Source organism: Phyllostomus discolor, chromosome 7 (assembly GCF_004126475.2).
Source record: "Phyllostomus discolor isolate MPI-MPIP mPhyDis1 chromosome 7, mPhyDis1.pri.v3, whole genome shotgun sequence".
Classification (NCBI taxonomy): Eukaryota; Metazoa; Chordata; class Mammalia; order Chiroptera; family Phyllostomidae; genus Phyllostomus; species Phyllostomus discolor.
This window is the reverse complement of record NC_040909.2, coordinates 39,120,144-39,137,160: the sequence shown is the minus strand read 5'-3', so window position 1 is coordinate 39,137,160 and position 17,017 is coordinate 39,120,144. Positions and strand designations below refer to the sequence as shown.

General features: G+C 44.3%; 1 protein-coding gene across 6 annotated transcripts in view; it reads right to left on the bottom strand.

The window, feature by feature from the left end:
* Positions 1-2,673: 2,673 nt before the first annotated feature.
* Positions 2,674-17,017, bottom strand: part of TMEM40 (transmembrane protein 40) — a 30,288-nt gene continuing 15,944 nt past the window's right edge. For 3 of the 6 annotated variants that reach the window (XM_036030779.1, XM_036030781.1, XM_036030782.1), the window contains exons 4-11: positions 13,867-13,920; positions 11,254-11,289; positions 10,830-10,862; positions 10,429-10,476; positions 5,565-5,636; positions 5,405-5,479; positions 4,841-4,903; positions 2,674-4,101 (exon numbers count right to left, since the gene is read on the bottom strand). In XM_036030779.1, coding sequence (XP_035886672.1) covers positions 4,082-4,101; positions 4,841-4,903; positions 5,405-5,479; positions 5,565-5,636; positions 10,429-10,476; positions 10,830-10,862; positions 11,254-11,289; positions 13,867-13,920 — 401 coding nt within the window. In that variant the 3' untranslated portion in view covers positions 2,674-4,081. Of the gene's footprint in view, positions 4,102-4,840; positions 4,904-5,404; positions 5,480-5,564; positions 5,637-10,428; positions 10,477-10,829; positions 10,863-11,253; positions 11,290-13,866; positions 13,921-15,019; positions 15,110-17,017 lie in introns of all 6 variants that reach the window. The other 3 variants (XM_028518959.2, XM_036030780.1, XM_036030778.1) reach the window with 3 other exon arrangements.

Below are 17,017 nucleotides of genomic sequence, written 5' to 3'. Positions count from 1 at the left end.
ATTTGAATTTATTTTTTAAATTGTGGTAAAATACACATAACATAGAACATGCCATCTTAACTGTTTTTAAGAGTCCATTCAATGATATTAAGTACTTTCCCATTGTTGTAAAATCAGCAACACATTCCATCTTCAGAACCTTATCATCTTTCCCAACTAAAATTTTGTACCCATTAAACATGACTTCCCCATTTCCTTCTCCCCCAAGTCCCTGGAAACCGCCATTCTATTTTCTGTCTCCAGGAATCTGGGACCTCATTAAGTAGAATCATACAGTACCTGTCCTTTTATAACTGGCATATCGTACTTAGCATAATGTCCTTCAGGTTCCTCCGTGTGGTAGCATGTGTCACAATTTTCTTTCTTTTTAAGGTGGAACACTATTCAATTGCACGTATGGACTACATCTTGTTTATATATCCATTCATCAATAAACGTTTGGGTTGCTTTCATGTTTTGGCTATTGTGAATCATGTTGCTGTGAACAAGGTATGCAAACATTTCTTTGAGTTCCTGCTTTCAATTCTTTTGAGTCTCTCTCCAGGGGTTGACTTGCCGGATCATATGGTAGTTTATTTTTAATTTTTTGAGGACCCACTATACTGTTTCCCATAGCAGGTTTTGAATTTTTAAGAAATTAGTAGCCAACATTAAAAAAATCTGGGTTCCATACTTCTTTTGAGACATTAAAGGTTAGATGCCTTTGGTCCTGCACTCCCTAGCACCAGCCTATCAGATCCCCCTTCCCTGAGATTCCAGCACCCACAGGCAGCACCCCCTCCTCAGAGGCCAGGGTCCCAGCTCTGGAAGGCCTTCTTGATTCTAACTTCTTTCCTTTGTCCCCCTATCCCCAGGCAGTAACTGCTCCTCTCCCTGAGGCTCTGTGATTCCCCAGTGGTCCCCTTTTGCTTTTTGAGCCCTCCTGTACCTAACACACCCCCTATATTAGATTGGTCTGTTAAAATACCTGATGAGGCTCTGTTTTCCTGGCTGACCTCTGGCTGGTACCACTCAGCTGGTGTTCCTGCCTGGAATGCTGGATAGCAGCTGCCCCCTTTGCTCAGATGTGAGTTATCCTGGTCCCCTCGCTCCCACTCCCCATTATTTACATCTGGCTGATTTTGCCTGACTGACTGTAAGTTACCTTATGTGTGCCCCTGCTCTAATCAAGTAACTCTTGCTTATTGAGTGTCTACTGTGTGCCAGAGACTGCATATAAGACTCGATATAATTATCTCTCGTAATCCTCTCCACAGCACTGTGAGGTGAGCACTGCTGTGACCCCCACTGTATAGATGAGGAAACTGAGGCTGGGAGGGGGGAGGCTAATTACACTGTCCTTAAGTCAGCAAGTTCATATTTCTTTTTTAAAAAATTTTATTGATTGATTTTAGAGAGAGAGAGGAAAAGAGAGAGAAACATTGGTCTACTGTTCCACCCACCTATGCACTCACTGGTTGACCCCTCTATGTGCCCCGACAGGGGATCAAACCCACAACCTTGGTCCATCAGGACGACGCTCCAACCAACTGAGCTAACCAGCCGGGGTCAGCATGTTCATACTTCTATCATGAACCCTTGCATGGTATTTATACATTTGATAAATGTCTGATCTGTGCGCTCCATGCTCCCTTTAGAAGACAGTAAGTTATACACAGTCACTTGAAATCAAAACCTCAGAAACTAACATTCCCTGCCTTAGTTCTCTCTTCTGTGAAATGGGGACCATAACAGATGCCACCTCACAGGGTTTCGATGAGGGTTAGATGATGTGATGTGTGCAAAGTGCTCAGCTCCACACCCAGCATGTGAGAAGTGCTGAACAAATATCAGCAATTGATATTATTACCTAAATATAGAAGGATTATTATGTAAAGCATGAAATGTAGAGCAGCCAGAAGTGGTGCTTATGGAGAGTGTGTGGTAATGGAAACATGCTTATTCCATGTGAAAGCAAAAAGGGCCCAAAATAAAAATAAATGAACTCACACACACTAAAAAGACTCACAGAAAACAACCAAAATATTATCTGTGGTTGATTTGGGGTGCCAAGATTTGGGGCATTTTTTTTCTAACAAGTATGTAAAAGATGCAATCCCATCAGCATTCCTATGAGCTTCTTCACAGAAGTTGACAAGTGGATCCTAAAACTTGTGTGAAAATGCAAGGGATCTAGAACAGCCAAAACAACCCTGAAGAAGAAGAACACAATGCGGGGGGCTGGACCACAGGCACGGACACCCGGGCCAAGCCCAGGGCTGAGTTGGGACCACACAGCCGTGACTCCTGAGAACATTCCCTACTGGTGGGTCATTAGTCTTCTGGAAGAATGCCCTAAGCTTCAGTGACAGAGGTATCTCCGAACAAGAGTAAAAAATTCTTGCAGCAGGAGTTGCTTTGGGAGGTAGTGAGGCTTTCATCACTTGAGGTGTGAGAGCTGAGCTGGAAAATTCCAGAAACAAGAGAATGTAAATTCTCTAGTCTTATGGTTTCCCAAAGACAATGCTTTCACCAGACCATAGTGATCTGAGGAAGAAAGGCACAGTTAGATTTTCATAAAGCTTAGTTTATTCATTTCAAATCCCATTTTGTTTCTGATGATCATTTTCCTGCCTTCTTTTTTTTGATGCAAAAGTGTCCTTTCTTTTATGAAATGCTGATAGCTGATGCTTGTTGTTGTTTTTATTGCCCTTAATGGGCAAGGTAAAGAGCTGGCAGCCCTCCCTCTGTCACTTTAAAAAATATTCTGTAACTTGGAGAATCCCAAGCTCTGGGAATCACCGGGGAAAACTCTCAGCTCTGACACTTACTTCCTGTGTGAACTTGAGCAAGTTATGAAATCTCTTTGAGTCTCTGTTTTTTCCATCTGCAAAATGGGGATGATTCAGATGCCTCAAGGCTGCTGTGAGAAAATGTACGTGACTGTACATTTTGCACCATCACAACCACTTGAAAACATGCCCTCCAGAGTCTATGAGCTACACGGAAGCTCCCATTGTTGTGTTCTGCAAGTTGAAGAGTACTTGTTCCTTCATCATTCTTTATATTTCCACTCTGGTCTCTTCTGTGTGTTCCCAGTTTGTCACTGTTTTTCTTAATCTAGGAGTCTAGAACTAAACACATGCTTTTGGTATGGCCTGGCCGTGTAAAGTAGGACCTACTACACCTCCTTCAATCTAGACTTTCTCCCTCATTAATTCAACCAAAATTTATAATGGGCTTTGTTTTGGGCTCTTATCTCACTTCTATGGTATTTACTGAGCTGAGAGTACCAAAAAGCAACCAGATCTTTTTCATAAAAATGTTTGCAAAGCCCTGTCTCTCATTCCAAATCTGTGCAATTGAAGTCTTGCACCTAAAATGAGAGGCTTTATTTTATATTTATTCCCTTTTATACTTTACTCCATAGGACAAGGTGCCCTCCCTGATAAATGGAATCAAAGAAGACACCAAATGTATTCTTACACTCAAGAAATGTAAAGAAATAGTTCACTGACTCTTTTTCAGTCCAAGGAAGAAAATGTTTATTTGAATCTTGAAAAGAGTCCAGGGCTGCAGGGCTGGCACCAGGCGACACAGCCTAGATGCTGTGGCCTGAGTCCCCGCATCTCACCCACATCAGGTTCACCCAGGGGACCTCACGTGGTGGTTCCCTGTCTCAGGGCAGTGGTACCTGTCCTAGGATGGCTCTGGAGGAACTGAGAGAACATAGGATAGCCTGGGGACTTGAGAGAAACCGGGAGGCCAGAGAGATTACAGCTTGCAGGGCCCAGGGGTCTCCTACTGCCTCCTGAGAACAATGATGTCCCAGAGTCTTCCCGCTGATGCAGGTACCACGAAGGGCTCAGTTCCCGCACCCTAGGTCTCCCTCTACCCTGGTAGCTGGAATGCATGTCAAGGCTGCCCCAAGGATACCTCTGCCAGGGCTGCTGCCAATGTTCAGACCACATGGAATGAAAAGTGCTCTCTTTATTGCTCTAGCTTGGCCTGTCCACGTGCCTCCCAGAACGTCACTCTGTGCCCAGGGGATGCCATGGTGGTCACAGTGGGGCCTGGCTTGGCGGCCCTCCCGGCACTGGTCTCAGTCGGTTCTCCTGAACCCTGGAAGGAAAAGCGCACCGGATGGCATGGGAGTCTGAAGGCAGCCAGGCCTCATTCCCACCATCACCCCAGATGCCTAAATAGCCCTCACAGCTGGAATAATGTAGTCACCCCAGAAGCCACAGGCCTCAATAATCCTCAACCATTGAAACTAATTTCCCCTATATGAATTAAATGGCTTAAAGAAGATGGAAACCTTCAGCCCAGAGACACACAGCCTCTCAGTTTTGAGACTTAATGGTAGTCAGGGAGCTGCTGGTTATAAAATTGAATCTCCTTTAGCTCAGCCCAGCCACTCTAGCTGTGTGACCTGGGCAAGTCACTCTACCTCTCTGAACCTCGGTTTCCTCAAATAATGCAAGATAAGTAAAGCCCTCCCACTTGCTATCAGGCAAATAAAATCATGAAGATAGAGTTTGGGAAATGGGAAGTTTTATGACAAAACACCCAGATTCCTTTACTTTTCTACAGTGCTTCACACTTGGGGACTTTTGCATCCACTCCTGTAATGATTTTCACAGCACCTTTGTGTGGTAGGTATTATTACACCCATTTTTCAGTTGAGAAAACTGAGGCTAAGAGGCTCCAGGGCCCCAGAGCTGGTAAACTGGAACAGGCAGTATTTGAACCCAGGCCTCGACTTTAGGCTATGTGCTCTTTCTTATATGCTAAGCCTGGTTAGCAACAGAAGACCCTGATCAGGAGGAGAAAGCGAACTTAGGAAGAATGTAAAAGTTACCCATCAGCCTGAGCTTCTGAAAGAGGGGTATGAAGCCGTGCAGGACGCTGTGGATCCGGTACACTGCCCAGACAAAAGAGAAGGTGACTGAACTTTGTGCCTCCTCCTCCGGGGATTCAGGGTCAGGCCTCCTCCCACCCACACAGACCAAAGCTTAACCCATACAAACAAGGCTCTAACGGTGGAATTTCAGGCAGTAGGTTAAGCTTAGATAATAGTACCAGAGTTATTAAAAACAGCAGCCACGAACAGCAATAACAGTGCCAGGAAACAGAGATTGCAGTACCCAACCCCATTAACTAACTTGTTTTCGATGTCTACCGAATTCTGTTTGTTTGCCACTTTCAACTGTTTTTGTTGCATTTTTACAGAGCTGCCCATTTTTTTCCACAGAGTTTAGCTAACAACCTCGCATTGACCTTGAAAGTGGTTAGGAAGAAAACATGAGCATGAGGAAATCTTGAAAAAGTGTTTAGGTTGTGGCTTTCTGGCCCTTGGCAGGCGTCTGGGCTGGTTCAGCCACCACCCTCCAAGTGTCTGGGTGGGGGGCAGAGGGGCGCTTACCCAGACCGAAGTAGATGCCAACAGTCTCCAGGGAGGCAAAGGTGAGAAGGCCAACTCCGAGGGACATGAACCAGTCTGCAAGGGCAGCCAGGAGGAGAATGGTTAGGCTGCAGGTCTGGACCCCCACCCCTCTGCCCCATTTCCACAGCTCCCAACGCACCTGCGTAATAGTGATAACACACCAGCAAGGCCCCGATTGCAAAGCAGAGGAGGACGAAGTGGAAAAACTCATCTGTAAAGGCAGAGGAGGTAGGGAATTTGCTATTTACTTCTTTCTCCCTCTTTTTTTAATTACTAAAAATATTCCTGTCTCTGCTGAAACATAGTTTTTATTCAGAGATGCTTCTCAGGACCAGCTCAACTAAAACAGCACTCCAAACCCCACCCTTTCCAGCTTTTATCTCACTTTATTATTTTTCTAACACTTATCACCACTCAACTGGTTATATTTTTATTTCTGTGTTTATTCTCTGTCCCCCTTAGTAAGTCAGTGGGTGGAGATTTTGCCTGTTGACTAAAGCAGTGCCAGGCATGCAGAGCTGCCAATACTTTATTTGGGGAATGAGTGTTAAATTCAGCTATAAAAAAATGCAAATGTGTCAAGTTTAAAAGTTCCACCTTGCCCCATTTTCCCTCCCTCATCCCACTCCTTCAAATCGAGTGGTTATTGGCACAACCTTTCCAGCCACATGTATGTACATGCACAAGATTTTATTTATTTATTTTTAGAGAGAGGGGGAGGGAAGAAGAAAAACATCAATGTGAAAGAGAAACACAGATTGGTTGCCTCTTGTATGCACCCCGACCAGGAACCAAATCCACCACCCAGGCATGTGCCCTGACCAGGAATCGAACTGGCAACTTTTTGCCTTGTGGGGCAATGCCCAACCAACTGAGCCACACTGGTCAGGGCTGTACATGCACATTTAAAAAAATAAAAGCAGGGTCAATTTTTATAGCTGCTGCTCTATAATTTGCTTTTTTTTTCCCTCTCATTGATAGATCAGGGCCATCTTTTCATCTCAGAGCATATATAGATCTGCCCTGTTCTTTTTGATGGCTGTATAGTGTTCCATGGTATAAGGTTACCCTAGTTTATTTAATCCCCCACTGATGAATTTATTGATGTCAGACGTTTGCTGTTACCACTGATAAATCAAACATCACTACACATGAACCTTTGCATTCTGTGGGCCCAGTGCCCAGAAGTGGAATTGCAGGCTGGAAATGTTCTGAACAGAATGTAGTTAACAGAGAGGAACTGAGAGGCAGGGCTCATGCCTTGAACAGGAATTCAGGGGTGGTCTGTGAAAGAGGCCCCCCTATGGAGGCACTGTTGTCATCACGGAAGAGAACACAGGAGCTTTGACCTAGTCAAGGGGCTGTGGTTAAAAGAGATGTGAAGATTTCAAGAAGAAAAAAAGAAAGAAAAAAGAGAGGACAGTTCATAGGCAGTTTCCAGGAATGACACAGGCTTCCTGAATGGGTGTCGAGGCTGCCAGAAATGTGTGTCAGTTTGGCCCAGTCCAGCCACTGATGTGCTGTGAGGCTTTGGACAAGTGTCCCGACCCCTCTGAGCTTCAGTGTTCTCACGGACGCACTGAGGAGAGAAACCTCTGCGCCACTGAGAGGATGGAGGGGGGTCGTTACTGGAAAAATGGTAAAAGGCATTTGACACTTCAGATCACTGCTGGCAAGGGGCATTTTGAAAGCAAATGAACGGAAGGGGAGAGGGTATTACTGTTTTTTTTTTATGTGTTTTTTTAAATGTTTTTTGTTTGTTTGTTTTTCAGATTTTATTTATTTATTTTTAGAGAGGGAAGGGAGGGAGAAAGAAAGAGAGAGAGAAACATCAATATGTGGTTGCTAGGGGCCGTGGCCTGCAACCTAGGCATATGCCCTGACTGAGAATCGAACCTGCGATGCTTTGGTTCACAGCCCGTGCTCAATCCGCTGAGCTACGCCAGCCAGGGCTTTTTGTTTGTTTTTCCATGGGAGAAAATTTAAATGAGTATTTCTACGACATTCCTGGCTCCAAAATCATTTTGCCCTTTAGGGAAAAAAATAAAGTGCATGCAGAAATGACCATAAGGTTTAAGAAAGCAACAAGTTTAGGTCTCTTCAGAGATGTGAAAGCCTGGGGTGATGTGGATTATAGAACTATTTTCTCCTCTCTTCCTCACCCAATCTTTCAGGAACATAAAATGAGTCCTTAACAGAGAAGTTTCTCCTGAATCTTAATTTTAGTTTTCTTAAGAATATTTAGGAAATACAAGTGTTTGAAAAAGAGAGAGAGAGAGAAATCAACAAAATGCAAGATGAAATCAAGGACTGGATGGGTAGGAGGGCTTACTTTGAAAAAGCAAAAAAAAAAAATCAGAAATAACCTAAAGGTCTATGAAGTGGTGAATAGTAAGTACGCCATAATGCACCCCTACTGTGGAATATTATGCAGTTGTTAAAATGTCATAAAAATTCAGGGGTCGTGGCAGCTGGGGCTGGGGCAGGGGCAGTCCAGGAGGGATTCATGGAGGAATGAGAATTTGAGCTGAACCTTAAAGATTGTCAAGATACGGGACTTGAATGAGAGGGAAACTTGTGTGTACATGCACATGCTACTTGGGAGGCACAGATGAGATGAGGGGAAGAGGTGGGACCAAGGCACAGACCCAGTACAGCGAAGGGCTGGTTCAACCAGGTGAGTGCAGGGACTGTCGGAGACCAGAAGTTTTGGAGGCTGACGAGGTCGGGCCAGGAGGAGGACTCTGGGGTTATGTCTAAGCCCAGAGGGACCTAGAGGATCATTCTTGCCTTTTTTTCTCAAATTTTAGCCATTCACACACCACTTTTGTGGTTTTTTGCTCTTTCTATGTACCACTGCTTACCATCTTCACAATTTCATGTTAATTTAAGGACCATCTATACTAGTATTTACTTAAGATTTTTCTTTAGCCCTGGCTGGTGTGCTTCAGTGACTGAGTGCTGGCCTGTGAACTGAAAGGTCACCCACTCAATTCCCAGGCAGGGCACGTGCCTAGTTTGGGGCCGGGTCCACGGTTGGGGGTATATGAGAGGCAACCAATCAATGTATCTTGCACATCAAAGTTTCTCTCCCTCTCTTTCTCCCTCCCTTACACTCTCTGAAAAAAGAAATAAAATCTTGGAAAAAAAGATTTTTGTTTAAACAGATTCTGTTTTTTTTTTCCTTAAATCAATTTACATTAAAAGGAAAACTTATGTTCTGACAGTAAATGGAAAACTAGGATTTCCCTGTCTTAATGAAAAGTTCTCAATCGTCAAAATATGGAAGCAGCCTGACTGTCCATCAATAAATGAGTGGATAAAACAACTATGAGACATTTACACAATGGAATACTACTCAGCCATTAAAAAAGAAAAAAATTACCCTTTGCAACAGTATGGATGGATTTGGAGAACATTACACTAAATGAAATAAGCCAGTCAGAGAAAGATAAATACCATTTGATTTCACTCATATGTGGAATCTAATGAACAAACTGAGCTCAGAAGCAAAATAGAGACAGACTCATAGATACAGAGCAGGATGTCAGCTAAGGTGGGGGAGGGTAAGGAGTGGAGGGATTGAGGAAAAAGGAAAAAGGACTCCTGGACAACAGTGTGGTGATTGTGGCAGGGATGGGGCACAAGGGGACTAAATGGTAATGGAAAAAATACAATTAAAAAAGTTCTACACACACACACACACACACAATTCTGTTACTGAATGATGACATGTTAACTAGGCTTATTGTAGTGATCACATCACAATGTATACAAATCTCGAATTGTGATGTGATACATTTGACACTAATATAATGTTGTATGTCAGTTCTAGAAAATTAACACCTAAATTTCATTCAGAAAGTCAGGGACATCTTAAAATTAGACATAAATGTTACCAAGTATATTTAAGGCTCTGTTCCTCTAAAGAAAATAACAAAACAGCAGTATTTTTCATTGATAAAAGCTATAGTTATCATTTCATCAAACATGTTAAAATAAGGATAAGACAAATGGTAATACTTCATTTTGTAGAATGGTAATCTTTGTATTTTGTAGATCGGACAGTTCAAAATGCCCCGATTGCCAGATTTTGCTGATTGTAGAACACACACACACACACACACATACACACAAACACACAGAGCAAGACGGCGAAGCGTTAGCCAGCCGGCTGCCTGCAGAAGGCTCTGCACACAGGGAGACACTCTTCTCTGTGTCCGAAGGACAATGAACAGGGGTCAGGGAAGGGTTAAAGGCGTGGAGTCCTGGAACTGTGACCATGTTCTAAGAAAGAGAGTGAAAAGGGGACTCACCTTCTTACTTTGGGGTATAATGCCATGCCTGAAGCAACTCAGATAGGTTCTGTTCTTTGGGAGTCTCAGTTTTAGTCTGATAAGGCTCATTTTTCTAGCCCAGGAAAATTAAACAGCTGGACAGAGGCAGAGCCAGGGGCACAGAGCCAGGTCTCCTCTCCCTAAAGGTGGGCTTTTGCAACAACTCAAAATGTTTTTGGAACAACTGCCATTTGTTCAATCAAAAATCATGGTCTACCACCCTTATCCTTCTCCATACAGCGCCCAGATTCCAGGCCTGGTGTGGAAGAGGTCCCTCAGGTTCTCATCACCCCTTCTCTAGAGTCTAGTCTAACCCAGCCTCAGGGCCTTCTCAGCCATGCCATTTCTGGTGCTTCCTGGCCATCAGGCCTGGGAGGGCACTGATCATCCTAGTGACTCCATGTAGAGCAGAAAGAGCTTAAGACCAGGGTTCAAGCTCAGGTCATGCCACTCACTAGTTGTAAGACCACTCCCCATCCTTGAGCCTCAGTTTCCATGTCTGTAGAATGAGAATCATTGTACCACCTTCTGAAGGTGATTTTAAGCTGCCAGTCACACAACAGGAATGGGCTGTCACTACTGTTGTTCTAGGCCACTAGCTGACTTTCTCCCCATAGAAATCTGGACCAGAAGGTGGAAGCAGCTTTGGAACACCAGTTTCCTTACCATCTTTCTTTATGTTCAGTCTTCTTAACTGAGAGGCCTCCATTTCTCCTTAGGAACAAGAAATTAGTGTTTAACTTTGACGCAGGATGGCAGGTGGGATTTTCTCTTCCCTGCCCCACTGAGAATGGTCCTCCTGGTTCTTTTTCCTGTGGCAGAGGACATGCCCTGCAGGACCTACTGGGGCAAAGCTGTGATGGCGGGGATGGCTGTCCTTGGGACCCCCACTGGCCCCTCTTCCCTCCACAGGCCTGAGTCTGTGCTCTGTTTCATTTCCCCTGAGCTTGGAGGACTTCTCCCTGAATCACAATGACACTGCTGGGACTGACCCACCCTTCCAGAATGGCTGTGACCCTTGGAAGCCAGGCCACCTCCTGGTCTCCTCTTGGAGCTTGAGTACTTACCACTTGCTGGGTCTGAGCCTCTCCTTCGGAGTCCTGAAAATAGAAACTCGGCATTATTCCCCAGGTCTGCTTGGGTCCTTAACAGCTGCCTCCACACTGGGAGGAAGGCCATAGGTGACCTGTGAAAACGCTCCTGTCAAATTGTCCCGCCCTCAAGAACTCTTTCTATCTATCCACAGTGACTATAATCTCTTTGCCTCTTTCCTGGACCCCATTCCTAATCACTGGCCCCCTGCCTCCTGCCACAGCCAGCCCTGCCTGCTTGCTGAGCCCAGGTCAGAGCCCCAGGCCCCCAAGTGGACTTGGAGTCCTTGTCTGACAGCCATGAACCCTGATAACAGCGGGCTCTCTTGGAGGAAAGATGATGCCCAGACCTCATCTAACGCAAGCACAGACAAACCCTGTCCCCCAAATGGGCACTCACCTGATTCTCCAGAGGGTACCAGCTCCCCAGGGGCACCTGCACAGAAGGAAAATCAGAGGTCACTGACTCATTAACCTTTGGGTGAGGAGAAGTTACACTTCAGAGAAGGTGGACCTCACTCAGAGATTTCCATTTGCTCTGAGTGGGCGAGTCGGGGCTGGAGCAAGCTAGAGGGTTCCTAATTCCATCTCAAAGGACAGTTGCCATCCACCAGCCGCTAAAGCCACTGAAGAAATGCCTGCCCAGTGTTGCAGGTCTTCCAATTTCCCTGAAACCAGAAATCCAGGTTTTTATATAAATGTCTTTTATTGTAAATATTTTATTTATTTACTTTTAGAGAGAGGGGAAGGGAGGGAGAAAGGGAAGGAGAGAAACAACACTGTGTGAGAGAAACATCGATCAGTTGGCTTTTGCACGCCACCAACCAGGGACCCCACTTGCAGCCGGGACATGTGCCCTGACTGGGAATTGAGCGGGTGACCTTTCAGTTCTCAGGCCAGCTCTCAATCCACTGAGCTACACCAGCCAGGGCTTACATAAACTTCTTGATTATAAAAAAGGTTGGCGACTCCTTGCATTTTAGTGAATCAGACAGTTTGTGAGACATGCCATTATTTTATATGTTAGTATGTAAGGAAAACCATTGCCAATTACCATTGTAAGTTGCCAATGATTTTATGATGCACTCTGATTTCAAATATGTCCAAATGTGAAAAAGTGTTAGTTGTAGAATTGATGAAATGTATTAATAATAGTTTTAAAAAACACTCTGTGAGCCAGATAAAACACACCTGCCCACACGTGAGTCGCTGCCTACAGCCTGGGCCTGTTCATGACTGCCTAGATGCAGGCGATGACACCCAGCTGCACGGCTCTAGTCCCACCAGGCCTTGGACTCCTGGGAGCTGCTCTGGGTTCTACATGGGAGCCCAGCACCCATGTATGCCTGAGTATCAAGCCTCTTGTCTGGGTGAGTTGAGCCCTGAGTTGCAGCCTCCCCATTAATCTAGCCTGGGGTGGCCTTCCTACCCCATTCACCCTCTAGTTCTTGGTTCCTGTTCTAGTTTCTGGTAAAACCTAGCCCATTGCCTTCTTCCCCTCAAGGGCAGGTAGGACCCCTACCTACCACACCCACTACCACCACTGCCACCACCAGGAACCCCCACTCCTGTACACTTTCTGTCTTTTAGAGCAACCCCAGAACACAGACACCAGAGGGGGAATTTGGCACATGGCAATAAACATCCTGCATGCTCAACTGTTCATGAGTGCTAACATGCAAATGGAAACACCATCTGCAAGTAACTAAAGACTGACCAGTCCCAAGGGTACAGAGAATATACCAAGGATGTCATGAAATGAGACTCCAACAGTGTCATTTAACAAGGACCTCCAGTGCCTTGTGGTGGGAGTGGGGGGAGAAAATAATTCACAAATATGTGACAATATCTAATTATTTATAGCAAATATGAATTACTTTTATGATAAGGGAAAATATTTTAGCCCTGGCTGCTTTGGCTCAATGGATTGAGCACTGGCCTGTGAACCAAAAGGTCACTGGTTTGATTCCCAGTCAGGACACATGCCTGGGTTGCAGGCTAGGCCCTCAGTATGGGCCACATGACAGGCAACCACACACTGATGTTTCTCTCAGTCCCTTCCCTGCTCTCTAAAGATAAATAAGTAAAATCTTTTTTTAAAAAAAGAAAAAATACTTTAAAATACATGTAAAAATCAGTTTCTCACAGTTCATACCCAGTGAAATCTTTCTTTCATACTTGAGTAATTAAAAGCATTTTTCTAAACAAAATAATACTTGTTTTTATAACAAAAAGAAAGAAATGAAAAAAATCAGAAAATTTTCAAATAAGCAAATAAATAGCAGAAAGATTACCCACAGTGCCACCACCCAGAAGCAGCCATTGTTAATATCTTGATACAGGACATCAAAATGTTTCATTTACATTTCTTTGAATGTGTGTGTGTGTGTGTGTGTGTGTGTGTGTGTTTCCTGGGTCCTTATCAGGAGTTAGGAGACTAAGTAGATTAGATTATAGAAATGCTGGATTAAACAAAGTTAAACAGGTTTTCTTATTTGGCCATGTGCATTATTAGTCAGGCTTTTTTGCAAACATGTTCATTCCTACAAATTCTCCATGTTCTTAGAGTGCTACAAAGCAAAAGGCCATAATATTTAGATCTTGCTGTAATAATCACAATGCTTGGAGACAATTATGCCATAATATGAGTTTTATAGAGATCAGAGCCTTGATTTTCTCTTACAGGCTTAAACAGCCCAGTATTCCAAAGGACTGGGTACTGATCATATCTCATCTTGCTGGTTGGGAAGCAAGAAAAGTTGGGGAACTGGTCAAGTTAAAATTATAGTTCAGAAGAGAACCCAGGACAGTTTCATCACCCCCGTGCAAAATGCTTGCCCCATCCCCATCTGCCAACGCTATAGCTGCTCACATTGTCACATTTCCCATATCTTCCCACAACTTTTCAGCTCATGAAACACACTTATGATCTTGTTTCTTCCCAACAAACCCCTAGGCCCTCATGTCCTTTGTCTAATTCTGTTTTCTCCAAAATCACTGGACAATCAGTTACCTCCATAGAGTTGAAGCGCATCCTGTAAAAGGTCAGGTTCCCCATGCTCAGCACCTGGTGGAGACAAACCCCATCAGTAAGTTCTCTCCCCAGGAGCAGCATCCCAGGGCAGCTTCCACCTCACACCTGCCCCAAGCTGTAAGAAGCCACCTAGTTCTTGTGCTGGGGATGAGCTGTGTGGTCTTCAAGAGGCCAGACAGCCTTCCAAATGCTTTCCAAGTGCTTTCCCTTGACTCAGTCAGACCCTCCTCCCTCAGCACGCCTAGTGGTGACTGCTCAGTTTCCTAAGAATGAATTGGGGGTCTGAGAGGGCCTAGGCCTCATTCAAAGTCAATAATAACAGTTGCCATTTATTGAGCACTTGCTGTGTACCAACACTGTATGAAGCACTTTAATATTTTATTTGCTCTTCATGGAAATCTGATGAAGGAGTTATTAGTCTCTCTCCCTCCCCCATTTTACAGATAAGGAAACTGAAGCTCACAAAGTTATTTCCTGAAATTCACATAGCCAGTAAGTTCAGGTTCAAACCCAGGTCTATCACCAGACCTAATCACTATAATCATTTTTATCTCCAGAAAAAGAACCCAGCGCTCAACTCCAGCTTCATGGGCAGTGTTTGTTAAACACTTCATGTGCGACAGGATATGTATTAGGCATTAATTCAGGCTGTTTTCTTCCCATGATCCATTGGGGCTGAAATTTACCTTTTATTTTTTCCAAAAATTTTCTTCTTGTTGTTAAAAATAAACATGCTCATTGCAAAATATGTATAGCTTAGGATAGTTCAAAAGAGAGAAAATAAAAATCACCCATAATTTAACTATCCAGAGATAACCATTATTAACATTTGGATACTTTTCCTTCCAGTCTTGTTGATAGCCATGTATGTGTGAATTTTTACAAACTGTATAGGAGATCAAACTGGTTATATGATTTGACATCTTTTTTTCACTTCAGAGAGATACGAAGGACAGAGCTCTAACCAGGACAGGGTGCAGCATCAATGACCTATTTTGCAGTTGTCGGACATTGGGTTGTTTCCCATTGTTGTCCTACTACAAACAATGCTGTGAGGGACATCTTCACACAGACATGCTCAGTCTCAGGGAGCCAAGGGGGCAAAGAAGAAATGGTGAGGCCTATTGCCTACCCAGTGAGCTGCCCCTATGGGGGTGTCTACCCCCCTGACTCTGCCAGTGTTTTCCGGTTTCCCTGTGGTGCTGGTCCTCATCACTGCTCTCTGCACGGAACAAACACAAGCTGCAGGAGAACCTCAGCTTGGAAATGAACCTGGGGCACACTTGTTCTGTTGTTAGTTCTCAGAGTTCAGCTTCTGTGAGGAGTGTGGTGTGGGGGAAATATACTAATATGTGTTCGATGGTTATCTCTGGGTGACAGGGCAAAGGATTTTTTCTTCTTTCGATATCTTTATATGTTCCACATTTTGTACAATGTGCCTATGAGTAATCTCTCAAAATAAAAAATTTTTAATTAAAAATAATAGGATATAGCCCTGGCCGGTGTAGCTCAGTGGATTGAGCATGGGTCGCGAGCTAAGTGGTCATTGGTTTGATTCCCAATCAGAGCACGTGCCTGGGTTGCAGGCTGGGTCCCCAGTGGGGACCACGTGAGAGGCAACCACATGATGATGTTTTAATAATAATAATAATAATAATAATAATAATAATAATAATATACATTAAGAACAAGAAGATGTAGGAAGAGCAGTGCCGGCTACTGGACTATGAGTTAGGGTCCTGCGAGTGGAGGAAGACTGGGGGCTGTAGTGAGATGCCCGGGCTTGGGGCCCTGGGGTCACCATCTGAGCCTGAAGAACACACAGTTCCAGCAATAGGCCGGTCACTGGATCAGACACCAGGGTCCTGAATATCAGTTTGTTTCTACACTTCTGTGTTTGTTTTCCTGTTGCTTTTGCTTGGTGTTGTTTTGCTAACCACAGCCAAGCCCATGTGTGCTGTGGATACAAGAGGGAAGTGCTTTATGGCAACTCTTGGGGGACAACATTAGTGTGGGAGCAATGCCCACTAAGGGTCAACCAGAATCAGAAGACAGAATGTGCCCTCCCACCACGGAGGGGAAACAAAGGGACAGAGTTCCCCTGCACCTGGATCCAGGCCCTTTTTCCACTAGAGGCCTTTCAGCCTCACGGTGGGTGTGTCTGTCTACTTTTTAATAAGGGCAGTGGTTTCCTTTGCCCATGAGGACACTAACTATACACAAACTCACTGGACCCATTAACCACTCTCTCTCTCTCCTATCTGCTGAAGTAAGCACGGATTTTGTGGCCTTGAGTCTAAATCTCATCATTTGCAACATGAGGACATGATGCTAAGGGTGGCATTTGAAAGCATTTTTAAACCTTTGGCCTAAGATTGCTTTCATCAAATGAAACCTCACACCCAGGCCTACTATGTAAAACAGATCAGGAGCTCTGGTTGAGGAGCAGTTAGGCCCCCCAGTCCCAGAAGGACCTCCAGGGAATCCCAGGTTGGTTGCTGAGCCCTCTTCCCGCTGGTCAGTTAACCTCTGTCCCTCAGTTTCCTCACCTATAAAATGGTAATAATAATAGTACCTCCCTCAGTGGGTTTCTATGAGAATTAATTGAGTTATTACAGTATTCAGAACAGTAACTGGCCCATAGTCAGTCCTCAATACATGCTGGCTATGATGTTGTTGCTGCTGCTGCTGCTGCTATAAACTCAGCTGTACATTTTGAATCAAAAGAATAAAAGTGAAAGAATATTCCACTGTTTATTAGAGAATAATGTGGAAATTTGTAATCAAGACCCAAATAGAGACACTTCTTCCTCTAAACCCACTAAAAGTACTGGTGAGGAAACAACACTTAGGACATGATTTATATGAAGAATTTAAAATGCAAAAGCCCTTAGGGAAGGACGCTCATGAGTATGATAAACTGGTGGTGAGGTGGGGCTGGATTTAACAATAACAGATCTCTTTTGACTTTTTACTGTGTGCTAGGTGCTAAGACTTTACACATGTTATCCCCTCGAGAGTCCTATGAGGAGACAACTTTTGTTACCATCCCCATCTGACAGATTAGGACCTCAAGGCCTACAGGGTTAAGCAATGTATCCGAGGACACATAGCTAGTTAGTGGCAAAGG